The 24,811-nt window shown below is 35.5% G+C and overlaps 2 protein-coding genes across 2 annotated transcripts in view; one reads left to right on the top strand and one right to left on the bottom strand.

The window, feature by feature from the left end:
• CENPP (centromere protein P) overlaps positions 1-24,811 on the bottom strand; it is a 142,017-nt gene that overhangs the window by 63,636 nt on the left and 53,570 nt on the right. The gene's annotated exons all lie outside the window — the stretch shown is intronic.
• Positions 855-16,943, top strand: ASPN (asporin). The gene is made up of 8 exons (XM_074151810.1): positions 855-1,138; positions 5,775-6,045; positions 7,257-7,369; positions 9,506-9,719; positions 10,101-10,211; positions 12,588-12,681; positions 14,342-14,480; positions 15,714-16,943. The coding sequence occupies exons 2-8, from the start codon at positions 5,799-5,801 to the stop codon at positions 15,909-15,911; spliced, it is 1,116 nt and encodes a 371-aa protein (XP_074007911.1). The 5' UTR covers positions 855-1,138; positions 5,775-5,798; the 3' UTR covers positions 15,912-16,943.

The raw sequence follows: 24,811 nt of genomic DNA, 5'->3' as shown, positions 1-24,811 counted from the left end.
TTTAAACCATCATTTTGCAAACAGCACCATACCACATGTATATTAAAAATAAAAAATAAAATTTCCAGGCTATTTTTCTCCGGCAAGACCAGGCTCTGAAGAGAGAAAGGAGCTAATTAAAGAAACAGACGAAGTCAGACGGGCATGGAATTGGACAGACAAAAATTATTGTAAACTGCAAGACACAAACTGTTACACTGGAACTTTTGCTTTAAGTAAACTCAATTAGTCATGCATTTCTGAAGTATACATATAGGCAGCCTACTCAAGGTAAACAAAGAATTACCCAGTTTCTAAATATTGTCATGTCCTGTCAGTACAAACAATATAACTCAGTGCAAATTCTTAAATACTTTGTTTTAAGCTCACAACTTCAATCCTTGTTACAGAATATTGCAAATACTGTCTCTATTTTAAATAAAAGATATGCTTAATTTCTCATACACAAGAGAAATAGATTAACTGTGTTGACTAATAAAATCTAATCTACATTTTACATCCTTCAATCATCTTCCCCAGCCAGACAGTCGTCTACTGAAAGCAAGAAGCAGTATTTATACATAACTACACAACAAAGTCCTAATTTTATAACCTTAGAAAGGTTTGGCATCATGCTGATCACCATAGGCTATTGGTTTACTCTGCCACTGGCTAAGATTTTATACTTTTATTCACACTTTTTAAAGAGCAACAGCTAATGAAATCATAAATAAGAAGTGTGAATCCATATAGCAGGAATGACCTGAAATGGACCTCACTGTACTTCCAATGGCCTGATGTCAACTATTATTAAACTACAGGTTTTACAAAGTCTTCCACTAGACGTCTAGAGTTAAGCCAGAAGTTTTGGCTGTAATACAAGCAGTGATGAAAAACATATGAGTGGTAACAAGTCGTCTTAATATCATTCTTCAGTACTAAGATGGGCTAATCTGAAGCAGCACTTTACTCTGGTATCACCCATGGTGCCAGGAGGATCAAGAAGTTTGGAAGTGGAATTTTTCTTTATATTTACTTTCTATTTCACAGAACTCAGCCTAACTTCCTTTTACACTTTTTTTTAAATATGAAATAACTGGACATAAAGATCTCAGGTGGATTATCACAGTGCTTCCAGAAGAGAGATCAAACTTGCAAGGTATGTCCAGTTTGAATACCTATTCTATTTAAGTAGCAATAAAGAATTAAGCAACAGGTTGTCAGTCACTATGTACAGATTAATAATGTCAGATAAATCAGAGTTAGAAGTACCACTTTTTTTATGGAACATTTGAAAAATGTACTTTGCAGTTGAAATAATTCTGTATTTACACCTAAGCTGCAAAGCAAAAAAAGCTACAGTGAATTATTTAACTATTAAATACTTGTCAGAAAAACTTCACAACTGACAAAATTTTTTCCTCAATGATTACAATCTATGGAAAAATCTATCCTACAGTTAAAGCAGTTCTTACAGTTACAACTCAGTGTTAAAGCAGCTCTTACAATTACAACTCAGTGTTAACTTTCTCTACTTTGGTATTCAAGTTGTGGTTTTTTAAAAAAAGTAGATATCAGCAAAGTAAATGAAAATGACACAGCGAAGAGTGAACTGTAGATGAGCTACAACCTAAAAATGCTCATAGATCATATTTAGTAACTCACAAGAGTCAAGCAATTTTCAATAAAAAGTAAATACTCTCTAAACATAACTTATTTTGTAAACATGCTGTTCATTATTATACTACATAACTTCAATATTGGACTGTTTCTTAAGGCAGAATCATTTCTCCAGTAATCTTACTGACCAAACAATTTCCTTCTGTTTTTCTAAGCAATTTAAGTAAATCAATAGAGTAGACAAAGAGTTAAACATAAACTCCTTTTATTTCTGGAATGGGACAATGACTAATAGAACCAGAACTATTTTTAAATATAGCTTTCAAAACAGCTATGGTCTTGCCTTTCTTTGGACAAAATCTGTGCACAGTGCAATGATTTGTGTTATTAATGAACACAGAGATTTTTCTTTGCCTCTGTAAAGACCACCACCGTGTCTTTTAAACATTTCCTTTTCAGAAACAATGCTATAGGGAACTCGTCTCCATACACCGGTAACAGAAGTGATTTCTAAATATAATTTAGAGCCTTTTTAAGTCTTAAAACTTCACCCATTAACTCCTTCAGTGTCACAACTGGTAAGACAACAAAGACCACATGCAGAACTGGCATGCAACTGCCAAGGAACACAAACTTTTTCTTTTTTCTTTTTTTTTTTAATGCATGCAGCCCATACTAACATCATAACTTCTAGCCTCACAGAAAGTGTTTTTCTTCCCATAATTCCCATTTAGAATTTTCATGTCACAGAACTATTGCACACTTACATGGGAATTTCCCACACATCATCTAAATTTTTTATCATATTAACATGCTATGACATCTTCTGTATTTAACTAGTTATAAATGATAAATATTATCTTAAACTAACAGCATGAAAAGTTTGTATCTTTGTAAAAGATATAAACATGAGTTTTAGTAAAGATCACCACATTAATGAGGGTAAGTATGTCCCCAAACAATTAGTGCAGTGATTTTAGGATTGTTATGTACTTCAGGAAAGAAAGTCAGCCTTATAGTACTCTCCACATTCAGTTACCTCACTCGGAGGCGGTGAGTGTTCCAGTGAAAAGGTGCTATTCAGAAGCTTTATGTACTGAAGGAAAATTAGGATTGCTATCAAGAATGTGTAATGAAGATGTGAGCCCTCCTTGAATTTGCTACACTCTTTCTCAATACTGCAGACTGTAAAAATGAGAATGGACAAGGCCAAGCAAGACTTATCTTTCTGCTCAGGGTATTATTCAATAGAACACCTGAGCCTCTCCAACAGCTTGTGTAAGGCAAGAATGGCTGTCCCACCTCTTCTCCTTCACTCTTCCCATGCAACGTTCTGTCCCTCTAGACCAGGGCTGTTCCACCCATTCCTTTGTGCTGGCTCTGATACTCAGATTCAGTTTGTTCACCCAGAAAGAATGTGTTGGGGTTTTTTTCTTGCTCACGTTAGTTTTATTCTGGTTTAGTGAGTTCAATCAGCTCAGAGAACAGCCTGAGTGGAAGAGCTGGTATGAGAGAAATTTAAGTATGGACCTGGGAGCAGAACAAGCCTCAAGTGGCAGCAATGAGCCATTACAGCTGTACTCATGGAATGTACCTTCTGAAACAATTAATTAACTATTTAATAAAATTCTCATGATAACTTAAAGTATTTCCAAAAAGATCACTAGGATCTTGGATTTTAGGCTTCCATTTTCTTTTAATTTTCTTACTCTTAAACTTTAAGCATGCAGATAGGTTGCATAAGTTCGTTGAGATGAGCTGCAGAGTCAGAGCATTTCTACAGAGATATAACATCTATTTACTGGGAAACTCAAAACCTCAGCCAGGAAAAAAACCCCAACACCTCTATAAAATCCAGTTCTTTGGAATCCAGTCTTTGGCAGTTCTTTGGCCAATGCAGACCTGGAGTCCAACTTGATTACCACCCCTAACTACAAAGACAATTAGCAATAAGGATTTCCTAATGGTAAAATGGGAAGATGAAGCAAGGACTTTTTCTCTTCCCCTCCACCCCACCTGCCCCCCCCCCCCCCCCCCAAAAAAAAAACCCATATCCAACTCAGGCTTCCTTCCGTAAAGGGTCTTGCTTTCAAGAAATTTAACTCATCAATGACATATTTCAACACTACTTTTCTAGAACTGTTTGTCAACAATTCATGTTTTTCAAAAGTTCAAATTGGCCACTACTCCAATCACAGCCTGAAAATAGTTTTAAATCACATATTTGGGGGGAAGGGGTCACTGCATTCTTTTCAAAAGGCTGAGATTTATGTAATATATATACTGTTAGCTTTTATCTTTTTATGCACCCTGAAATGTATACATTACAGCAGTAGCAATGTATGTAATGCACAGCATTTTAATACTGTTAAGAACCATACACGAGAAACATCAAAAAGATCTTGTATAGAAAAAAGCAATACAAACAAAACCTCAGGATTCCGAACAAGCGAAGTCAACACCCTCGTACAAACCAGTGCACTCCTTTTTCCTGTGACTGAGGACCAATGACAAAATCCCTACAGAAAGACTTTTTTGAGCTATAAACAGGTCAGCAAGCATTTAATTAAGTGATCAAACAAGAATTGACATCCCTTTAGTATATCCCTAAAGAGGTCTATGGTAGTCTAAATAGAAACATTTTTATAAACAGGATATGCATAAAAAAAGTTTACAACAGCCCCTCTTGGGCTGCACAGTGTGTTGTAGGATCCACACAACGTTTGGAATTGGGCTTTGGAGGGAAACAATGTAGGGCTGAATTTACAGTCTTTTCTCAGAGCTGCAAAACATCCTGTGGCGATTCTTACTATCTCTGTTTTCCCTTGTGTCTAAATTTTATAGGGCTATTTGATCAATAAAAATAATCTTTAGAATAAAACCAGAGTATGTAGAAAGTATCCAAGAGTTTTGACCTATGGATCACTATCACTCAGACAACACAGTATACTGTAGGACTGGATGCCTGGTTTTCCCAGTCAGGTGTGGCTAAAAGAAATCTGGTAGAATTACAATTCGGAGAAGCTGAATGAAATTGAATGAACAGCTATAATGAGACAGTCTGTCTACTTTTTAAGTCCTTTCTAACTTGTGTATTCTTCTCAATAACATCAGGAAAAAATAACTGTAGCTATCTCACATGGGTTTTTCTGCTTTGAAGGCGCCCTAACTGATCCATCATCTTTCTGTCTTCCAGACTGAAGGACCTTTGATTACACTGGAAAGATACTTTCAAGTTATGGGTAATCTAGAAAGCTGCTGGGTTTCACTGCATTAAATTCAAGCATGGTGCATTCTGAGCTCCTTTCAGCTGGCTGCCTTGCTACAATGGACAGGCACTATGACAACAAAGCTAGGTTGAGAAAAAAAAAAAGTGTTCATTGAAAAAATATGCACACAGAATATTGGTTTCCAGCTTTTTCCTGGATGTAATTTAGGTTATTGATTTCAAATGACACAGATTCATAACCTGCAAGCCCTTGTCAGGGAAAAAAGCACTCATCAAATAAAAATCACATACGAATGTGCATTAAAATACAGAGGTGAACTTTTATCACTAGCAGTATTATACAAATGACTGGAATTTGGGAAAAGCTGTTGTCAGAACTGAAAACCACCTATTTTTCCAGATATTATAATGAGTAGTATGTGATTAGAAGTGTTTAGGGAATAGAATAACGTGTTGTAGGAGCATCCTCATGCATACATTTTATGCGTTGCTAATCAAGTGCTTCCAAATTGTCTAGATACAAGCAATGCACATAAGCCCACATATCCCATTAAAAATACGTTTTCATTAAGAAGGAATAAAATAAACCAAATTCTAAGTTCTGGTAAAATTTACTACAAAAATTACTCTTCAAGGCCTGAAGCAAATGAAGATGTTATTTTTTAAACTCAACTAAAAAACTCTGATATGACATTTATGTCTGATGAATTAATGTTTTAATAGTATTTATGATATATAATTTAAAAATAAAAGTATAAATATCGTATTTTAAAGAAGGTTTTTTAGATTTTTCATCCTTCCTACACTAATTAAACCTTAATATTCATAACAGGCCATTTTTCAGGACCACAGACTGTAGCAGAGTGAAGTAAAGAGTTCAATACTTTTATTTGCTGTTTCACACTCACTGACTCTAATGTTTTTTTTGTTTATTTTCCTCTTCAAGATTGGCCATCCTGATTAAGAAGATATGAAGGAATACACGCTCCTCCTCTTCTTAGCTTTGTGCTCTGCCAAACCTCTCATTGGTCCTTCATATTTTACACTAAAGAATATGATGCTCCAAGATATGGAAGAAGATGATGATGATGACGATGATGACAATTCTCTATTTCCAACCACTGAACCAATTATACCACTAATTCCTTTTGACCTATTCCCAATATGCCCCTTTGGATGCCAGTGCTACGTGAGAGTTGTCCATTGCTCTGACCTAGGTAAGAAGGAATTTGTGTGTCTGTTCTCCACTGGCCTCTCCTTTGGGTGAATTCTACAGCTCCAAAAATTGCACACATTCACATATTCCTTTACAAATCATTTTCAAAAGGAACTTACATTTTTTCAATTAGGCTTGCAAACCAGATCTAATTCATGTCCAGCAACTAATTCATGTTGAGCACATTCTACATGTTTTCCCAGTCCATGCACATCAGTTTAGAAAATTAATGAAATGCTATAGCTACCTTCCATTAGCAATGGCTTCTATTGATAACAGCATAGAATGGAAAAGCATTTAGATTATGTAACAAATAACTGTAAACCTATTTAACTGAATACTTATTCGGGTTAATAAGTACATATAATCGACACAGCTTTTAATCCACTAAGAGAACAACCACAGAATGCAAAAATGCTTATATTTACATTTTAGATTACACTTTCTCCTGCTTTGTTTACTTACAGATTAGTCCCTAAATATAAATTCGTTATTAATTTGCCAATTTGAATTAGTGTTCACTGAAGTTTTCCTTGGATTCAAGGTAACCAAAGGACTATGCTCCTGCCACTAGCACAGTGACAATAACATTTGTTCTCATCACAGCTCTGCCACCATCCTGAACTTAATCTTAGACTACTCATGCCTTAGAAACATTGAGTCAATACAGAAATTGCTGCGTTTTGTAAAAATGTGTCGTTATTAAGCAATCAAAATGAACTTTTGCTGACAGCAATAAACTGTGGTTATTGCATCTGGTTTACAGATTGCAAATCCCTTTATTTAAATTCACACATAGGAAAAAACCCACCTATTAATAGACTTCATCTTTAAGTAACTGTAACCTATTAATTATGGAATAATTGTTAATAAAACTGGACCAGCATTTAGCACTTAATGCATCAGCATTTCCACTGCCCCTTGCCAGTCTCTTCTGCTGATTCAGGATCTCAGATGGCACAAACTGAAGTGTTTTTGCAACTAAACAACGAACTGGATTGGGAATTTATATAACTATTCTATCAGGGATAGAAGCAGTTCCTCCTGAAACTCTGTCATCATTCCCTAACATCCTTTGCTTTATGGCTGTTCGTCTTTTCTTTCCCATCATAATCATCAACAATCTTACAGTGTTTTGCTGTTTAGCAGTTCATTTCTTTGGACATATATACAGGCACATAATGCTTCTGTTTATCTCACATACTTCAACAGGTTTGACATCAATACCTCGCAACATTCCACCAGATACTCGCATGATTGACCTTCAAAACAACAAAATTAGAGAGGTCAAGGAAAATGATCTCCAAGGACTCACATCACTTTATGTAAGCTTGCTATTTTCCAAGTTTGAAATCTTATTTAGCACCCAAATATTTTGATACTTTTGAAATACAAATGGTATTATTCTTCTCCAATAGTATCCACGCAATCTAATGCCTGCATATTTGACTGCTCCCACACAGTAAGAAGCAAATTTGAGCGGTAAGAACTAGGCTACTTTCTACAACATCCAGAAAATGTACCATATGTATCTCGCCAAAAAGACCAAGATTCAATCCTTAGCATGCACAGAAACACTCCCCACATTTTAAAGGCTACAACTAAGCAGTTAAAGAAGGTGCCCTTGTCTTGTAAAACAGCACAAAGAAGTTCACAGGAGAACTAGAATGGTATTTTCTGGGGGTATTTACAAAAGCACACAGCATACAACTAACACATACGCCCCTGAAACTGATGCTACAAATCCAATTGACCTGAACAGAAAGCAGACCAACACTGAATTACTCAAAGTCAGGTGCTTTACTACTATTTTTTTTAAACACACTCAAGCGTGCGTGTAGAGATAGGCTTTAAAATAAGTATCTCTGGCAACTGATAAATCTAGATATTTACAGTACACAATAATCCCTTTTTATAATGAAAGGAAATAAGAGAGTCTCAGAGGCCTGGAAAGGTAGGTTAAATCTGTTTTGGAATACCTATTTGCATAAGATGTCACTCTAGATACAGTTACAATGAACATTGACAACTTTAAAGTTCTCATTGTAAAAATGACAAATCTGTTCCACAAGTTACAGCAAATTAAAGACATTCTGTTCCACATTGGAAAGACATGAAACACACATTAAACTAACATAAACCAAATCCTTTTCACTCACATTTGGTTTCAGAGAAAGAACTGAAAACTTACCGGATCTAAGTGTTTATGAATGAGCTTGTTAATTATTATGGGTTAAGCTAGGACAGAAAAAATAGGAACCACATAAATTCATTGTTTGCAACAAAGTGTTTCCAATTCCCCTCAAATGTCTCAGGCCTGCAAACAGAATAGTCTTGCAGTCAGGGGTAAACACACTGACTGTGGTTTATATTCAGTATAAAAGATCCTATAGAAACTAACATCCCACGACTGAGAAAGTCACTGGAATACATCAGCAATCACCACATTATATCTTCGAGTCACCCCTTAATTATGTGATAACTGAAAACTCTCAGTTGTTTTAATTTTTCTCATCAGTTAATTTGTGGCAAGGCCTAACAAAATTGTTACCGAAAGCAAAAGTTTACTTTGTGCAGCTTGTCTGAGTAATAATCTACTTAGCAAAGGCACAGATAGCAACTTGGATTAGGAAGGACAACTTCCTGTTTATTTCCTTCAACTATCCCCATTTTTTGTGGGAAAAAAAGATTCATTCTGTTTTGCTGTACTTTTTGTTTCCATAACTCCAGAAAGCAGACAACTTACCAACAGCTCAAAGAAATAAAAAAGAATAGTCCAGATATGGAAATGCAGAGATGTGATTTGACAGCAAAATAATTTCAGATAACTCATATTTTGTTGTCCGTAGTAACTCATTACAAGTTCTCTGATAACACATAGCAACCAAGAACAAAAAAACTGTCCCAAAGAAGGACTAGCGTACTGTACACGAGACAGACAAATTCACAGGAGTTGAAAAATTATGGCAAATAAGATATAAATTCATGTGTGTATATCAGACATATACAGACATTAACTTTTAAGAAATTCAGACTAAAAACCTGACCTCCATTTTGCAGCATCATGCTGAAATAACTGGTGAAATTCTGAGTCTTGAGAATTTTTCTGCATTAAGGAACAACAAAAAAGAATAACCTCCCCCTAAAATCCCACAAAACATGGGAAGACAAACATACTGTTTTGCCAGTTCTTCTCATTGTCCATTGCCACCTTGTCAGCTCTGACTAGTTTTTCTCTACGTTCTAGTTGGTGCTCCAGCTTCCAGATTCTTTTTTGTTTTTCACAATCAATTGAAATGCCCAAAGTATATACAAAGTGCTAAAGCTTGCTATGATGGAAAAAATAAAATATTTATAATACTTAATTGTTAAATTATATTGAATTCATTACTTAAAATTCATAATCATAACATTACTGTATAAAGAAATTCTCTTTGTATTGTTCTTCCTGTATCTCATAGGCACTGGCTTTGAACAACAATAAAATATCCAAGATCCATCCAAAAGCCTTTCAACCAACAAAGAAGCTACGACGACTGTATTTGTCCCATAACCAGCTAACTGAGATTCCAACAAATCTACCAAAAACTTTAGCAGAGCTCAGAATTCATGCTAATAAGGTTAATAAAATCCACAAGGATGTATTTAAAGGAATGAAGTCTCTACACGTTTTAGGTAAGTCCAATTAAGTAGAAAAGAAAATGTCTTTATCAAAAATGTAACACACTATATATAATTTTCATTCAAAAATTACCTCAATGTGCAATTTCCTCTTAAAGAGATATCCATGCTGTGAAAAATACCTTTCACAATTTGATTTCTATGTGAAGTTGCTACATAGGTCAAGTTCCTGGTGACCCTACAAGCCAAGTTAGACAGCCTTTATTCACTGAAAGCTGTGACTTCCACACCTCAGAAAGGGTAATCAAAGCTAAACATTAATTAATGCTTAGAACATCAGAAGTCAGAAATGAAATTAAATCAGCTGTTTATAACTTAGTCTAACATACACAAAATTTTTATGCCATAAATACTTCTTTTTTTTCCATTGGACAGAAATGAGTGCAAATCCTCTTAACAATGATGGAATAGAGCCAGGGGCTTTTGAAGGAGTAAATATCTATCATATAAGAATTGCAGAAGCTAAATTGACTTCAATTCCTAAAGGTATGCTTTGTTTTACCTTTTCTATTTTACCAATACCAGTATATATTCCTAAATAAAATCCTTTAACATCTATGTGATTATTAAAATGCTGATATATTCTGTTTTCTATTGTTCATTACTACCAAACCACCTCCTACATTATTTTTCTTTTTGCAATTAGTATCCAATCCTACATGTCTGAAGTGTGCATGTGTGTGCATGTCCGCTCGCTCTCCAGCCCCCTCTCCTGCCTTCTCCCTGTCAGGAACTCCACTCCTCTCGGAGTCATCCAGAGACTCTTAAAAAAATGACTATGAGACATCATTTTGCATCTTTTACATCAGCCTCTCAAAAATCCTTATAAAGAAAGGATAAACCCCCTGACATTTGACGTGGGTCATAAGGGATACAGAATTCCCACTTCCTTTATGCATTTAAAATGAAACTCCAAAATTTCTAACTTCAATTTTGAATGTTTCGAGCAGCTCCCTAGCTCAAATATGCTCTGCAATACAATCACCTTAATGCAAAGCCCAATACAGCATTTTATACATCTCTTAATGGGGTTTTGCTAAATGAAATTTAGTATTAACACTTTAATTAAATTCAACATAACAAACTACAAAATTAAATCTCTCCTTCATATAAAACAATTAGCTTGTGATTTGGAGGTAGTAATAAATTAAAACACTAACTTTGCAAATCATTGACCTCCACGCACAAAAAGGTAGCACAAAGGAACTCAGTACAACACTCCACCTGCATTTTCTGTAGCTCACAAATTTGTAGTATTTAACCAAATTCTCACTATTTTCAACTGCTCAAAACTACTAGCTGAGAGTAAAAGTGAGGAAACAAATCAGAATACTATATATTTTATCTTTCATTAACTTACAGGGAAACTAAATGTAGGCCCCTAAGATATTTATTTCTGGATCAGACAAAGAACTTGTTTCTTATTAAGTTTAATCTCTTCTTGTAGACAGATATATATGCAAAAGAAAACCTGTAGAAGAGAACTCTGAAAAAAAAAAAAAAAAAACCCACCAAAAAACCTCACCCCAATTCCTAAGGTAATTTTAATATCAGAAACTATCTGGCTGCCTATGGTAACACTCCCCAACACACACACACACACACACACACAAAAGACATTCTTCTAGTATCATCATGCTACCATCTCCTATCACTTATCACAAATAAAACATACATAAAATTATTCAGATTTTGCCTTTGTTATGGAGAAATCTATAAGGAAACACAGCACGAGGTCCAATACGTGGTGTTAAATACGTAAACAAATCATAAACAAACAGGATTTCACGGTGAACACATTCTACACCAATGGCAACTAAGTTTGTAGATCCTTCTATCTGAAAATGTTTTCATGACACAAAAGGTTTTTTAAAGTGTAACTTACAAAATGCAATTAATGTCTAAAATTGAGAGACGGATAGTCTTCCCTCTTAACACTGTAACTTGGACACAAGCAGCACCTGGTGGAATTGTAAACTGGAAAAAAGCCCAAACAGATAGACACCAAAGCACATCAACCAGCATAAAGTCCGACTGTAAAGCACACCCCTTTTCCTCAGTATCGTAGTGCTACAACAGCCAGCAATGGGAGCAGCGCTCTCCTAAGCCATATTAGTAACAGGAACAAGTGGTTTGTCTTGCTTGGTGTCAGGGTGCCATCTAGACAGATGCTAGTAAAACTGAATATAAGATCAACAAATAGAAATTCAAACTTGTGACTATCTTTCTCTGCCCTCACTAAAAGGATATTGTAAAAAAGACTCTCCACCTCCTGGTCCATCCACTGACAGTTCTGTATTGGGACTATTTGATACCACGTGAGAAAACATTCTGCATACCGGCATGGGAAAGAGCACACCAAATATCTCATTTTTCTTAGAGTATCCCGGAAGTTTCTTCCCAGATCACGTGTTAGGAGCTATAACAGCACAATTGTTACATCATTTGGAAGAAAACACGTATCTACAAAAACTGTCACAGGTTTCACAGGAGAGGGATTTTGACTACCGTTAGACCATTGCATATAACATACAATTTATGTCTTTGACAGGTTAACCAAAAGTACACAAAAGCCGTTATAAAGCAAGCCAGCAAAATTATACCAAATTTTGAAACTCTGAAGTCTTAACATTAGCATATATACTTTCACAGCTTAATTTATTTTAAATCAAATGGTGTTGATGATTTTTTTTTAAAAAGTAACACACTTGTATGTAATTGCCACTTCTTTGATGCAGAAGCTCCTGCCAACCCCCCCAAGATTCTTCACCCAAAGGAAAGAAGTGGTTTGGAACATATTAAGTATTCCAACAAAAATAAGTTGGCTTACTTTTCTCATACCATACATTTGTTTTTCATCAGATTTGCCCTCCAGTCTACTAGAACTTCATTTAGATGACAATAAGATCACAGCAATCGAACTTGAAGATTTTAACCGGTATAAAGACCTCCAAAGGTAAAAAACCCCACACAGAATGCTTTTATTTGACAAAAGGTCAGGCCTGGCAGGGTCTCTTATTTGATACTTATCTTGTTAATAGGAGAAAAAAGAATTAAAATTTTAAAGTGTTTTAGTAAGAACTGCTGTAAATAAGACCAGACTTAAAAAAACCCCAAACCACCTCAAAGATTGGCTGTGTTAGTACCTGTCTTGCCTACAGTTCGCAATAGAAATGTATGTTAAGAACAGTATCTAATTCCAAAATGTAATCATCATCATCTATTCTTACTTCGTGGCACATAGGTGTTGTGTAATATTGTGCAGCTTTGATATAGTATCTCTTAATGTGCTAGTAGTAATACACCTCAGTTAAGCATTGCATGTATTTCTCATACTCAGAATATATGAACCTTTGTGGTCACATTATTTCTCAGCAGTATTCAGTATTTTCCTCTAGCCCGTTCTGTATCAGCCCCAGGCATTTTAACTCCTTGGTCACTCATCTCACAAATCGTGCCCCAAAATGAGGCACACAGCAACACCAACTGATTTTCATTTCAGGAACAGAACACCTTCCTTGCAACAAAATTCATAGGATTTAAGAGTCATAATAGCTTTTTGATTCCAGAGAAGGCCTAAATGTACTGGAAAGGAGACACTCCATACTCATCCCAAAGAACAATATAAAACGATGAAAAGAGGAATTTGAGACTTGTTTATACAAACACATGGGAAAACTGGTAAATTATAAGAGAAGATAAATTCACCTCCTGAAAACTAGCCTGAGAGAAATTCAGTAGCTGGTAAAGGAATAACTTGATAACTGTTTCCAAATGTGATTGGGTTTAAGAAAAAGAAAAATGTTTCTAAGGAATGTAACACTGATGTAGGACAAAATAAGGAAGTTCTTTCTCTAAAGCTCTGTTAAGTACTCTGAAAATATGGCCGAGCAGCTCTGATTTTTTGATTTGGTAACAGAAACTACTACCAAAGAAGATCTACTGAACCGTGTTTAGATACCAACTGCAGTTTCTGAAGAAATTAAGAAAGAAAGGAGAAAGAGGATTGTAGGATGCATGGGAAGAGCGACTCCAAATTGCCCTGTGCCTCCACCTTCTGAATCACCTTCCCAGCAACGCAGGCTGAAGTCTTAGAGCAAAAAACCTAACTAAGGCCTAAATTAAGGAAAATGTGGAAGTAGCGAAGTTGGCAGTCCTGCTCTATTTTTAAAATATGAAGTTTTTGACTAAGCTATATATATAACTGTGTCTTTGCAAGACACGCTGCTCTTTGGCTATTTATTAGAACAACACTTTTTATTATATGAATTTACTTTGTAGCCATACTACTTGATAAAAGGGCATGATTTATTTTACAAGCATATAGGTTAATGTTTATCATTTTAACTCTTGCCACTAAAAGTAGAAAAACTGCATGCAAAACTGGACAATTGTTCACATCAGATTAGCTGCTGTCCTCTAAGTGGAGATTAAAGAAAAACATTTGTTAGATCAATGTTGGGGGGTTTTTTCCTATCATTTCCCTATCTTTTCCCAGTTCTTTTTTCCCTTATGTCTACTCCTCTGCATTGCGATGTTTAAAAAAAAAAAATTATGCTCTTCAATGCTATTGTGAATCTCAATCTCTAATTAAATGTTCCTTATAATATTTCTAGGCTAGGCCTTGGGAATAACAAAATCAAAGATGTGGAAAATGGAAGTTTTGCCAACATACCAAGTATACGTGAAATCCACCTTGAAAAAAATAAGCTCAAGAAAGTTCCTCCTGGATTACCCGAACTGAAATATCTGCAGGTCATATATCAAAATTATTAGAAAACTCTGGTAGTTATGAGTTGTTTGACGTTCACACTGCTATACTGATCAGGACTTAATTAAAAACTGTAATTAACTGTCACGTATATTTTGACATGACTCTCATACTAGGAAAACCTGAAATCATATATGTACTTAAAGAAATAAACAAGACCAAACAGCAGAATCACTTCCTAGGAAAAAAAAAAAAAAAGGGGGAAAATAACATGCTACACCCAGAAAGTGTTTCCAGAAAGTTTATTACAGATTTATTAGTAAGCCAGAGTGGAAATTTTTCAATTCCCATGCTGAAAAGTCCTAAATCCAATGTAAATTGTTTATGGGGCTGAAATGGTAAGATTTAAGATTTTAAAATTTGTATATAGAACTAGATAAATTCTGCAATAAAATGCCTTCAAAACACATTTATTTCCTGAATTCTGGAATAGCAATTAAAATCATGTATGTTTTATAAGATGAAATATACCTTCAGATGCAGAGCAGAACAAATCTTGGGGAAACATGAAGAAAAGCATAGATGACAGAGCACATGATAAGCTATTTGGTAAAAGCTTCTACCTCTAAATTTCATTGCTTTCCACTTCTCATTTCACTTCCAATTAAAGGAAAATATTTTGATATATACATATTTTTAAAAAACAGAGATCAACTTACAATGTAATTGAAAAATTAGATATCCAAACAAAAGAATTCTTTTGTCCATGTACATTATTTCATTAACAAATTCTAAACTTTGCTATCAACAAGCCTTTTTTTTAAACTAATTTAAGCTACATCAGCATTAGACTGATCTCTTCCTATTACAGTACCAACAAATCTCTCCCAATATCAACTTTTCTAGAGACCGCTTTTTAAAATTTATTAAATCACTGAAAAAATGGATTAGGGGATAATATAATACTGCATTATTATATTTATTACTATAAGAGAATAAAAAATCGCGTTTTAGGAGAATGTTCCCTAAGAATAGAGTCCAATTATTCTGACAACACACCAATAAAATACCATGTAACTTGAAAGAGAGAGAGACTGTGGCAGGAGGGAGACATTTTTTTAGGATTTAACACAAATTTTTAATTCCTGTTACTATTAAAGTCTGCATCCAACTGATTTTATAGCAAAACTCAAGTTATCTACATGCCAATGAATGTAGAGATATATTTTTCCATTTACATACTAACTATTATATCTTACTGTTTCTTATTGCTGCAGGTGGTCTTCCTTCATTCTAATCACATTGCAAAATTGGGAGTGAATGATTTCTGTCCAACAGGAAGAAGAAAGAAGAAAGCGTTGTACAGTGGCATAAGCCTCTTCAATAATCCTGTAAAGTACTGGGAGGTTCAGCCTTCAACCTTCCGCTGCATTTTAGCCAGAAACAGTGTGCAACTTGGAAATTTCCTCAAGTGATACTGAAGTTGGTTATTTCAAAAAGCAAGCTGTCCAAATCAGTTCTACAATACTTGAAATTTGCAGAAAAATGCTAATTTTACACTCTTTAACCAGTTTACAAAATATTTACTATTTCAGAGCTAATTAATTAGAAACAATATGTTAGTAGGATCCATTGTATCATTTGACAATGTTCAACCTACATTTGAATAATAAACAAAAGCCTTTATATCTTACAGAAAGCCTCTTGAAAGTAGAACTGGAAACTGTATTTGATGTTTCCTATTACAGATGTTAAATTCTTTACTTAAATCACATAGTTTTTACACATTCCTTCTTTCAAATACATTCTAAAAATCAAGTGGAAGTGACTTTTTCCGCAGTAAGGACCCTTTCCTCCACCAAAAAAAGCTGTAAGGAAAGTTGCAAAAAAAATTATCAGACTTCAAGGACAATTTTTTGTGCAATTTTTGATAATCAGCAAAGATGCAAGAAGGAGGTACAGTATCGTGAGGTCTTTTGTCTCTAAACTCGAACATATTTTTTACAATGTAGTAAATGAGATACAGGAGGGTTTCGTATCAAGAACTAACATGGAAGAAATCTTTAAAAGTTTTTGGTGTTTTTTCTTGCAACTTTAAGAGGGAAATGTCCTTCAATGTTTTGCTATCAGTATAATTTGATGCACTCTGAATATTAAAAAGTAGGATTCAAGACTTATCATATGCTTCAAGCTTAATAGGAATTATTATTAAACTCCCTTTAGGCCAGCACAAACTTTTTTTTTTATCTATAGAACTGTAATCGTACTTTCCATTTAATTTTTTCCTCTTTTATATTTTGACATCACACGGGTTAAGAATCCCTCATTAATGTAAGTACCTTAAAATTGCTGAATGCAAGCAGATAGCTGGAACTTAACTGCCCTGACTTCTTACGTAGGTCAGCTCATAGAATTCTCAATACTGACAGTACTGTATAAAATGGATATTTTATGTATCTATGTAGTGTATATTTGCTATTTGGATTCAAAATAAATTAAATAAGCTTAAAGAATACTTGCGTCTGTATAGTTGCTTACATGATAGCTCATGTCAAAACATTCAGACATTGTAACCAAACACCTTTCTGACTCTTCTCTAGATAATTTCTCTATTCCTCCTTTTTCCAAAACTACATACCTCGCGGATCATTTATCACTGCTGTTCTTCACAAAGTTAAAAACTCAACACTTTATTTGAAGTGGCTACAGGAAATGACACAGACTAGCAGTAGAAGAAAATACTACATAGAAATCAAGCAATTCCCAGTCTCTCAGCCTGTCTACCACCTCTGTAAGTACACTAAGCAATAAGCACCAGGTCTAACATCTGATTTTTTTCATCTGCTTGGTCCTTTTGTATTTAATATTTTGTTAGCACCACTGAGGCTCAAACCACATGGGGAGAGGAGGGAGAGTGGGCCAGGGGACGCTTTTAAATGAAGAACAGTTTTTGCAAGCAGAAATTCTGTAAAACATTTCAAGGCAGAATAAAAACAAAACAAAACACTGAACAAAAGTCTGTAGATGACCAAGCATCTTTCTATTCCTGGCTTCTGAAGATATTTCTAAGGAGTGCATTTCCTAGCAAACAACATGGAGAAAGCAGTGATCAGTACTGAAAACAGTGGCAAATGAGTGTATTCTTCATCAGTTGGTCTAGTTCATATCACGGACTTCTTTAGCCACAGCTATGTCATCATGCACGAAGAGCTATGATCTCTAAACATAGACTGGTGTTAGAAGACAAGCCTGATGTATATATAGGCCAAAAGGCAACACCTTCAGTAAATTTTTCCACTAGGGAATTGGTTACTACACTCATAGGAAAGACAGAATGTTGATGTACAGTTCATACAGGGAATGCATACCAGCTTTTACTGCAACACTGCATTCCCAGCAAAGACACAGTCTGAGCCTCTCTATATGTTGCATTTTAAATAAATCCAACAGTAACAAATCTGACAAGGCCACAGAGGGGAACGGCCAACTCTTTAAGTCACCTCCACAAGATTTATGTGGAGCATGGACGAACATTGAAAAGAGCAAGCGCAGAAATAAGTAACTAAGAATGAAACAGCCTAGTAACATAAAGGAGAACACACCACACAGACTACTCATTTACCCTAGAGTAAATCATCATCGCACAAAATGTTTACATTCATACTCAAGCAGAAGCACCTACTACTTTCATGGTAACAGCCCAACTGCATGTTCATTCCCTCTGGGAAATGCCAACCTTCCCTTAATGATGGGCTACCCTGACTCACACTGTCAGAAACAGCTTGTAACTCCATATCAGAGAGACAAAGCATTGTCCATGACAACTAACTGTCCAAGAAGGAAATGAAGATTTTGTATTAATACCCATTCTTATATAGTAACAGCTAAAAAACTGGAGTCCTTAACGTTCCACAACAGGTTCACTGCTTATGAAGTTTACTATTGAAAAGACAGAGGAAAGGCAGGTAAAAGATGAGGCAGGAAAATTTGTAGATGACCAGAGGGTAATCAAGAGCCAAAAAAATTTGAGGGACTTCTAGTGGAAAAGAGTGGTAAAGTAGCAACATAACAGCAAAAAGAAGTTCAATCCTAAAATTCAATGGAAGGAAAATTTCCAAATCTTTTATCTATTTTGCAGAACGCTAAGTTAACAGTTTTCACCTCTAGTAAGTAAGATAAAGGTGGACTTTAATCAGATCTTCAGCTGAAAGCACAAAGAGCAAGTACAATGCTAGTAAAAAGAATAGAAACAATATCAGAAAAATCATTATATTTATACGAATCACTAATTTAAATGGACTCTTAAACACTCATGCTATACTAGTTGCACCAATTCAGCACTGACAACATAAAGAGAAAAGCTGATTCAAATTCTGCAGCTTAACTAAAAGAATAAACTCACAGTATAATGTAGTATATTATTTTATGCTAATTTAGCAGTAAGGGTTAAAAAGAAACATAACAGAGAAAGCAAACAATTTGTTACCTAATTGAAGCTTATGCAATGGATAACAGAAACGCTGAATCTGCCAAGATGAAGACATTTAAGAAGATGGAGTAAGGTCTGAACATGTGTAGAACTACTGCTTCCTTCTGTTAGCCTCCCCCTCTCTACCCCAAAGCAGGCCAGTTCAACCAACCTTCTCACCAGCAAGGAGCTCTTGGAAGCAATTACCTATATTCTCAGTAAATCTTAGTGACTGCATTTTGTATAAGATTTCCAAACATAACAAATGCCCACAGATGAGTAGGTTGCCACATGAAAAAATAAAATCCCTCTTGTTTTTGTTCAAACGGCCTGTGTTCCCGTGACTAACTGCCAGGCACATGTAAGAAAAATGGCCACTGGGCTTTTTGGTTCGCAAAGGCAAGGAGATTTGGCTGAGGCTAGTTAATGATCCCCATACAGACTCCAGAAAGCGTCCCTCAGTCTTGGACCACATCTGAAACTTTTCTTGCGGCATGGCTTTAGCAGAGTAGTCCTAGTCCCTAGAAAGCATGGTTAGTACTTTCTAAACCTAAGAATTCTATACAGGTATTCTCGTAAGACTTTCACCAAACGTTAGGTCCACTGTTGAAGTCAATATAATGGGAAATCTTTGTAAAAATGTAGCGAAGTCCTAAGAGGTAGAAAACTGTACAGTCTTGGTCTTACCCTTCCAAAGCCTTAAAAACTCCTGCCTTCTCACTCTTTCATGTTCATCATGCATTCAGACTGAGAAACTCTTTCTACAGTCAGCATCCATGGATACATATAACATTCATAGGAGAAACTGCAACAGTATTTTGAAGATACTACTTCCACCCTCATACTTAATAACTACTATCTAAAGGATTTCATCAACTTCTTAGCTTTTTGTCATCTTCAAGGCAAAATCAGCTAGCTTGAAAGTTTAAAAAACATCATCTGTGACTTAAACTACATTGGCAATTTTGCATTAAGGCAGGTAAGTATTAAATGCTTCATTCTGCCTCCTGTAAATTATTTTTAGAGAAAAGACAGTTATTTCCTATACAACATCACATAAATTAATAGGAAGTCTGTCACCTACAAGAAAAACTACATTCAACAATGCTCCACTCTTTTCAGATGTCACTCTTCAGCTAGCATTTGTGGGTAATGATAACTAATAATTTACACATCTTACAACTTTAGCATACTTTAACATAAACTCAAGTGGATGTGACAATGACATACAGGCATTACAATATAAAATAGTTTCACAACCTGTATAAAATGTACACGGTTTCAGCAATGATTTCTGAATATGGACAGCAATTAAGTTAACAGAATAAAAGCTAACTAATGATAATACACTAGTGTTCAATGGTCTTTCACAGAACAAAGCAGTTCAGCAGACAGAAAAACGGTCAAGAAATAAATCCCCCCTTTACATTCTGCACAGATGTTATGGAAAAAGGAAGGAGGGATTTGATATAAATCCTTCCAAGAGTCTTCTCTTACTACTTATTCCTTGTACAAGTAATTATATTAATAAAAAAATAATATTTATTCTGTCTAAGCTTTCCAAATTTAATGGGCTTCTCTTCTGAAAATCTGTCAGGTTCTTACAAGATAGTTAACAAATTTCACCAGAGGATGGCAGACTATTGTTACCAATAGAAGGAAAAGTCATTCTGAAGAATAAATAGCAAAGCCTGTTACTGCACAGTAACAGCCCAGTAAATCTCACAAACGGTGATTAAGCAGAGTAGCCTATTTGAGTACTTCTAAAGACTGAGTTCTATGTCCTGCTCTACACCATTAACTTGTCCATAACCATAACTCTGACTCTTCTCCCTGCCTCTTTCCCCAATATCAACCTATTTAATGCAGTACCTTAAAATACAGCAATATAAAGAATAATATAGAAATTACACAACATTGGCAGACAAATAACAGCAAACCTAGTAAGATACTGAAAGTTTAAAGAATACAAAATACTATCAAGTCACGATTTTAACTTGCACTATCAGCTATGGCAAGTGCATACCACGTAAGTCAAAATGTACATTCAATAAAACAGGATTTATTTCATATCCATGTTCAAAAATCAAACAAACAAAACCAAATTTTGAAGTATCAAACCACTTCAGTTTGAGATGTAAGTTTGTTCTGCAAGCAAGACATCTAATGAAAAACAATCTTGTAAAGATGCCTACCCCATGCAACCCTCAATTTGTGATCAATAGGATCACAAAATCCCGTTCTACCTCATATACTTAATGATATTGGTCCCAGTGCAGTGTCTTCTTATTTCCTGTATTTCCTTCACAGCAATATATTCATAGGTTAGAAGCATGGGTTCAGAACCAGCTACTTCATTGTCTGCCATCTACTGTATGAAACTCACAGATCATCTAGGAACTTCTCTTGCTGCTAAATAAGATGAAGTAGTGTTGATTTTTCTTCCTTTTCCCAGTATCAATAGTATCTTCCTCCTCTGCCCAGCTGTCAATTTACATAAAACCTGCAGGAATTCAGTGTATCTGGCAAGCTATGCTCAGAAGTGACAGGAAAGAGAAAAGGACAGATGGACAGAGAAAGAGCACAGCTACTTGGATATCACTGCGTGCCCTTAGGAAAAAGAGTTGTAAAATCATAAAAGCATAATGAAGTATGTGCTGGATGAGCAGATAGAGAGGTGGAAGTCTGAAGGGCAGGCAGCAGAGAGGTGGAAGTCTGAAGGGCAGGCAGCAGAGCAGGGGGCTATCTAGTGAATTCTAGTTGGAGGTCAGTAACTAGTAGTGCACCCCAGGAGTCAATACGGGCTCCAATTCTGTTCAACATCTTCATTAATGATCTGGATGACAAGGCAGATTACCCTCAGCAAGTTTGCTGATGACACAAAAGTGGAAGGAGCAGCTGATAGGCCAGAGTGTTGAGCTGCCGTCCAGAGCAATCTCAATGGGCTGGAGAAATGGGCCAACAGGAACCTCATGTAGTTAAACAAAGGGAATTGCTAAGTCCTGCAGCTGGGGAGCAATAACCCCAGGCATTGGTCAATGCTAGACTAGCTGGAAAGCAGCTTTGCAGGGAAGGACCTGGTGGACAAGAAGCTGAACATGAGCCAACAATGTGCCCTTGCAGCAAGAAGGCTACCACTGTCCTGGGCTGTGTTAGAAGGATAAGGGCAATGTCTTCATTCCCAGTGTTGCTGTCTCTAAATCACTCCACGAACAAGGAAGCTACAGAAGCCTGGATTCCTATGGATGAATTTGAGCCTCACAACTCCCAGGTTCTTCCTGTCTCTACCTCACACCAATACCTCAGCATGTTCTCCTACAGCTGCCTTCCACAGCTCCCACCAGTTTGGCTGCCAAGTGACAGAGCTAAAAGTATGCCAAGGGGTTAGTCAACACCTGTTTCGTCTTGCCATCTGACTGCTTACTCTTAGAAGGAGAATTTATAACTGTCTTTGCCTCAGTTGAAGTACCTCTTTGGAGCACTTTCCTCTACCCAGTTGCTATTTTTCAAAAGTTTGTAGAAAGTACCTATACATTTCCCTCTATCCTGTGTCAAATTTGGTTATAATTGGCAATGAGGATCAAAAGATACTGGCTGAAATAAGTAACAAAGACAAAAAGTTCCTTTATCTTAGGAAATCAAGAGATGAACATTTGACTATTATAACCATAGTAGAAGCTTCCAGAAAGCTTCACATCAGCAAGTATCCCATCAAGAATTCCTGCGCCAGCATTTCCCCAAAAGTGAGGCAAATGCCCAAGACTGGATCAGGAGAAAACAGTATATAAATTAAGATATTCACGTTTTTAAACATTCAAATTGGTTTGGTAAAGCGGTAAAATAGTTCAGCTACCTAAACCAGGTTATGCTTATGAAACTTTTAAATCATTTAACATGATTTCAAAAAGCATTTATCTATGTCCTAAGAATTGATTTCTGCTCTCAAAGACAGCAAGTACCAACATTAAAATATGTACCATCCTCATTCAAACATAGTTGGCCGTTTACTAATCTTATAAAGTTTCTCTTCAAGTTTACGTTAAATCTAGAGAGTTAAATCTTTCAGAGCTTAGGTTTCTAGCTAATATTTCTATATTTACCACTAATAATGCTACAAGTAGTTGCATTCACTGAAATCTGTTGAAGCAACTTCAAATATCTCAGAGAAGACTGCCCAGTAAAGTTGAACAAAAACAAGAGATCTCAACTTTACAAGTTTGAACTACATCAATTTTTTCTCTCCATTCCTCAAAGTTTCTGGTTATGTTACCTTGCTTTTAATAAATAAATGAATAAATAAATAAATCTACTTCACAAGTGTTTGGTTTTTTAATGGCAGGTTAACAAGAAAAAAATTAGTAACATAAGCTTTTTTTTCCAATTAATTTCAAATCAAATAAGGAAATTCAAATGAAAATATTAGGAATACCACCAAACATCACTATTTCACAGTCTTAAGAGCAGATTCCTGGTTAAAATATTGTACTATTTATCCAGAAAAACTAATGTATACCACAAAAGACAAAAGAAACATTAATATCTCCATTGTATTTTGACCAGAATTTAACACCAGGATGACAATAAAAGCAATGGTACACTAAAAGATAATGAAATCACGATCTGAAGCATATTTTTTTTTCCTTCTCTATGTTTAGAATTTCAGATTGTTTCTTGGGATTTATTTTTTTTTTCCTCCTTTCTGGGGAGACTAGAGATTTGAGAACAAAGCTGCTAATAGGAACCATATGGAAGAGCCCTGGAGTAAATGAAAATCTGACTCGAATTCCAAATGCCACGTATCACATACCACTGTCTAAAATTATCTGGTAAGATAAATGTAAGATTTCGCCTGCATACTCAATCAATCACCTGAGATGGAAGATAGTGTGAAGTATAAAATAAACAGAAAGGCTTTCACAATATTTAAGATATTCCCCAAACTAATCAATAATTTGAAACAAGTTGGGATGTTTCTCAAAGCTTGTGTTAGCCAACAAAAGATTAGCTCAACATAACATACTGCCAACAGACAGACTTGTTGCAGTTTTTCATATAAAATACGAACAGTTCTACTCAACTGAACAATGCAATTCTGGATTTAACCATTACGCTGCTATGATTGCAGTGGGAATAGCATACAGCCAGGTTTTCCTATGCATCAACACCTTTTCTGTCTCAAATTCTTGTCCAGGAGAAATTTGAAGACCATGAGATTTCTGGAACAGCAGCACTGTGGATGCAATTTTGATGAGAATCCCACACGTTTCCACACACAGCTAAGTCTTGCCACAAACTCCCTGTGCATAAGTAGTAAATTTAATGAGCCTGGATAGATATATATAGACCAGCTGCATATATGTACAGACCATCATGCATCTCGTGCACTATGTTCCACACACCGATGTCATTATGCATGTACGATCACCTGTACAAAAGTTTCTGTCAGAGTCAAGGGGAGCAACATTGAAATTAATATTCTTGCTTCACAATTACATTTGCAGTAAATGTTAAAGAGTTACATTCTCTGTTAAGCATAGAAAAAAAATCTCTAGTTGACTGGTTGCCAAAGGATGTAAAAACGCCTGAGGGACAGAGAGTGAGCAAGTTACCGACACAAGCATGCACTTGCTCCTTAATTGTTCAGCCTGTATTATTTCCAAGTGCTTTTTGGATATAGAGACCAATGAAAATATTTTTCTTCCAGAAACAATGTTCACAGAAGACCTTAAGTCCTTTGTTTCTCATTTGGGGAAGGAAAATTGCCCTGCCATTCTAAAAGATACTATGCTACCAAAATTTATATCCTACTTAGGGCACCGAGAAGAACATCCAGACACCATACTATTCTTCTTCTTTATATTCTACAGGATGAAATAAGGAACAGATTAAGTGACTCATGGGTGAGTA

Source organism: Numenius arquata, chromosome 8, assembly GCF_964106895.1.
Source record: "Numenius arquata chromosome 8, bNumArq3.hap1.1, whole genome shotgun sequence".
Classification (NCBI taxonomy): Eukaryota; Metazoa; Chordata; class Aves; order Charadriiformes; family Scolopacidae; genus Numenius; species Numenius arquata.
This window is presented reverse-complemented; position numbering and strand designations above follow the sequence as displayed.

Excerpts from the sequence above, each read along its gene's own strand:
- ASPN (XM_074151810.1), top strand. The coding sequence starts at position 5,799 with ATGAAGGAATACACGCTCCTCCTCTTCTTAGCTTTGTGCTCTGCCAAA. Across the intron at positions 10,212-12,587 it reads ATTGACTTCAATTCCTAAAG|ATTTGCCCTCCAGTCTACTA; the intron begins GTATGCTTTGTT and ends GTTTTTCATCAG. Across the intron at positions 14,481-15,713 it reads CCGAACTGAAATATCTGCAG|GTGGTCTTCCTTCATTCTAA; the intron begins GTCATATATCAA and ends TTATTGCTGCAG.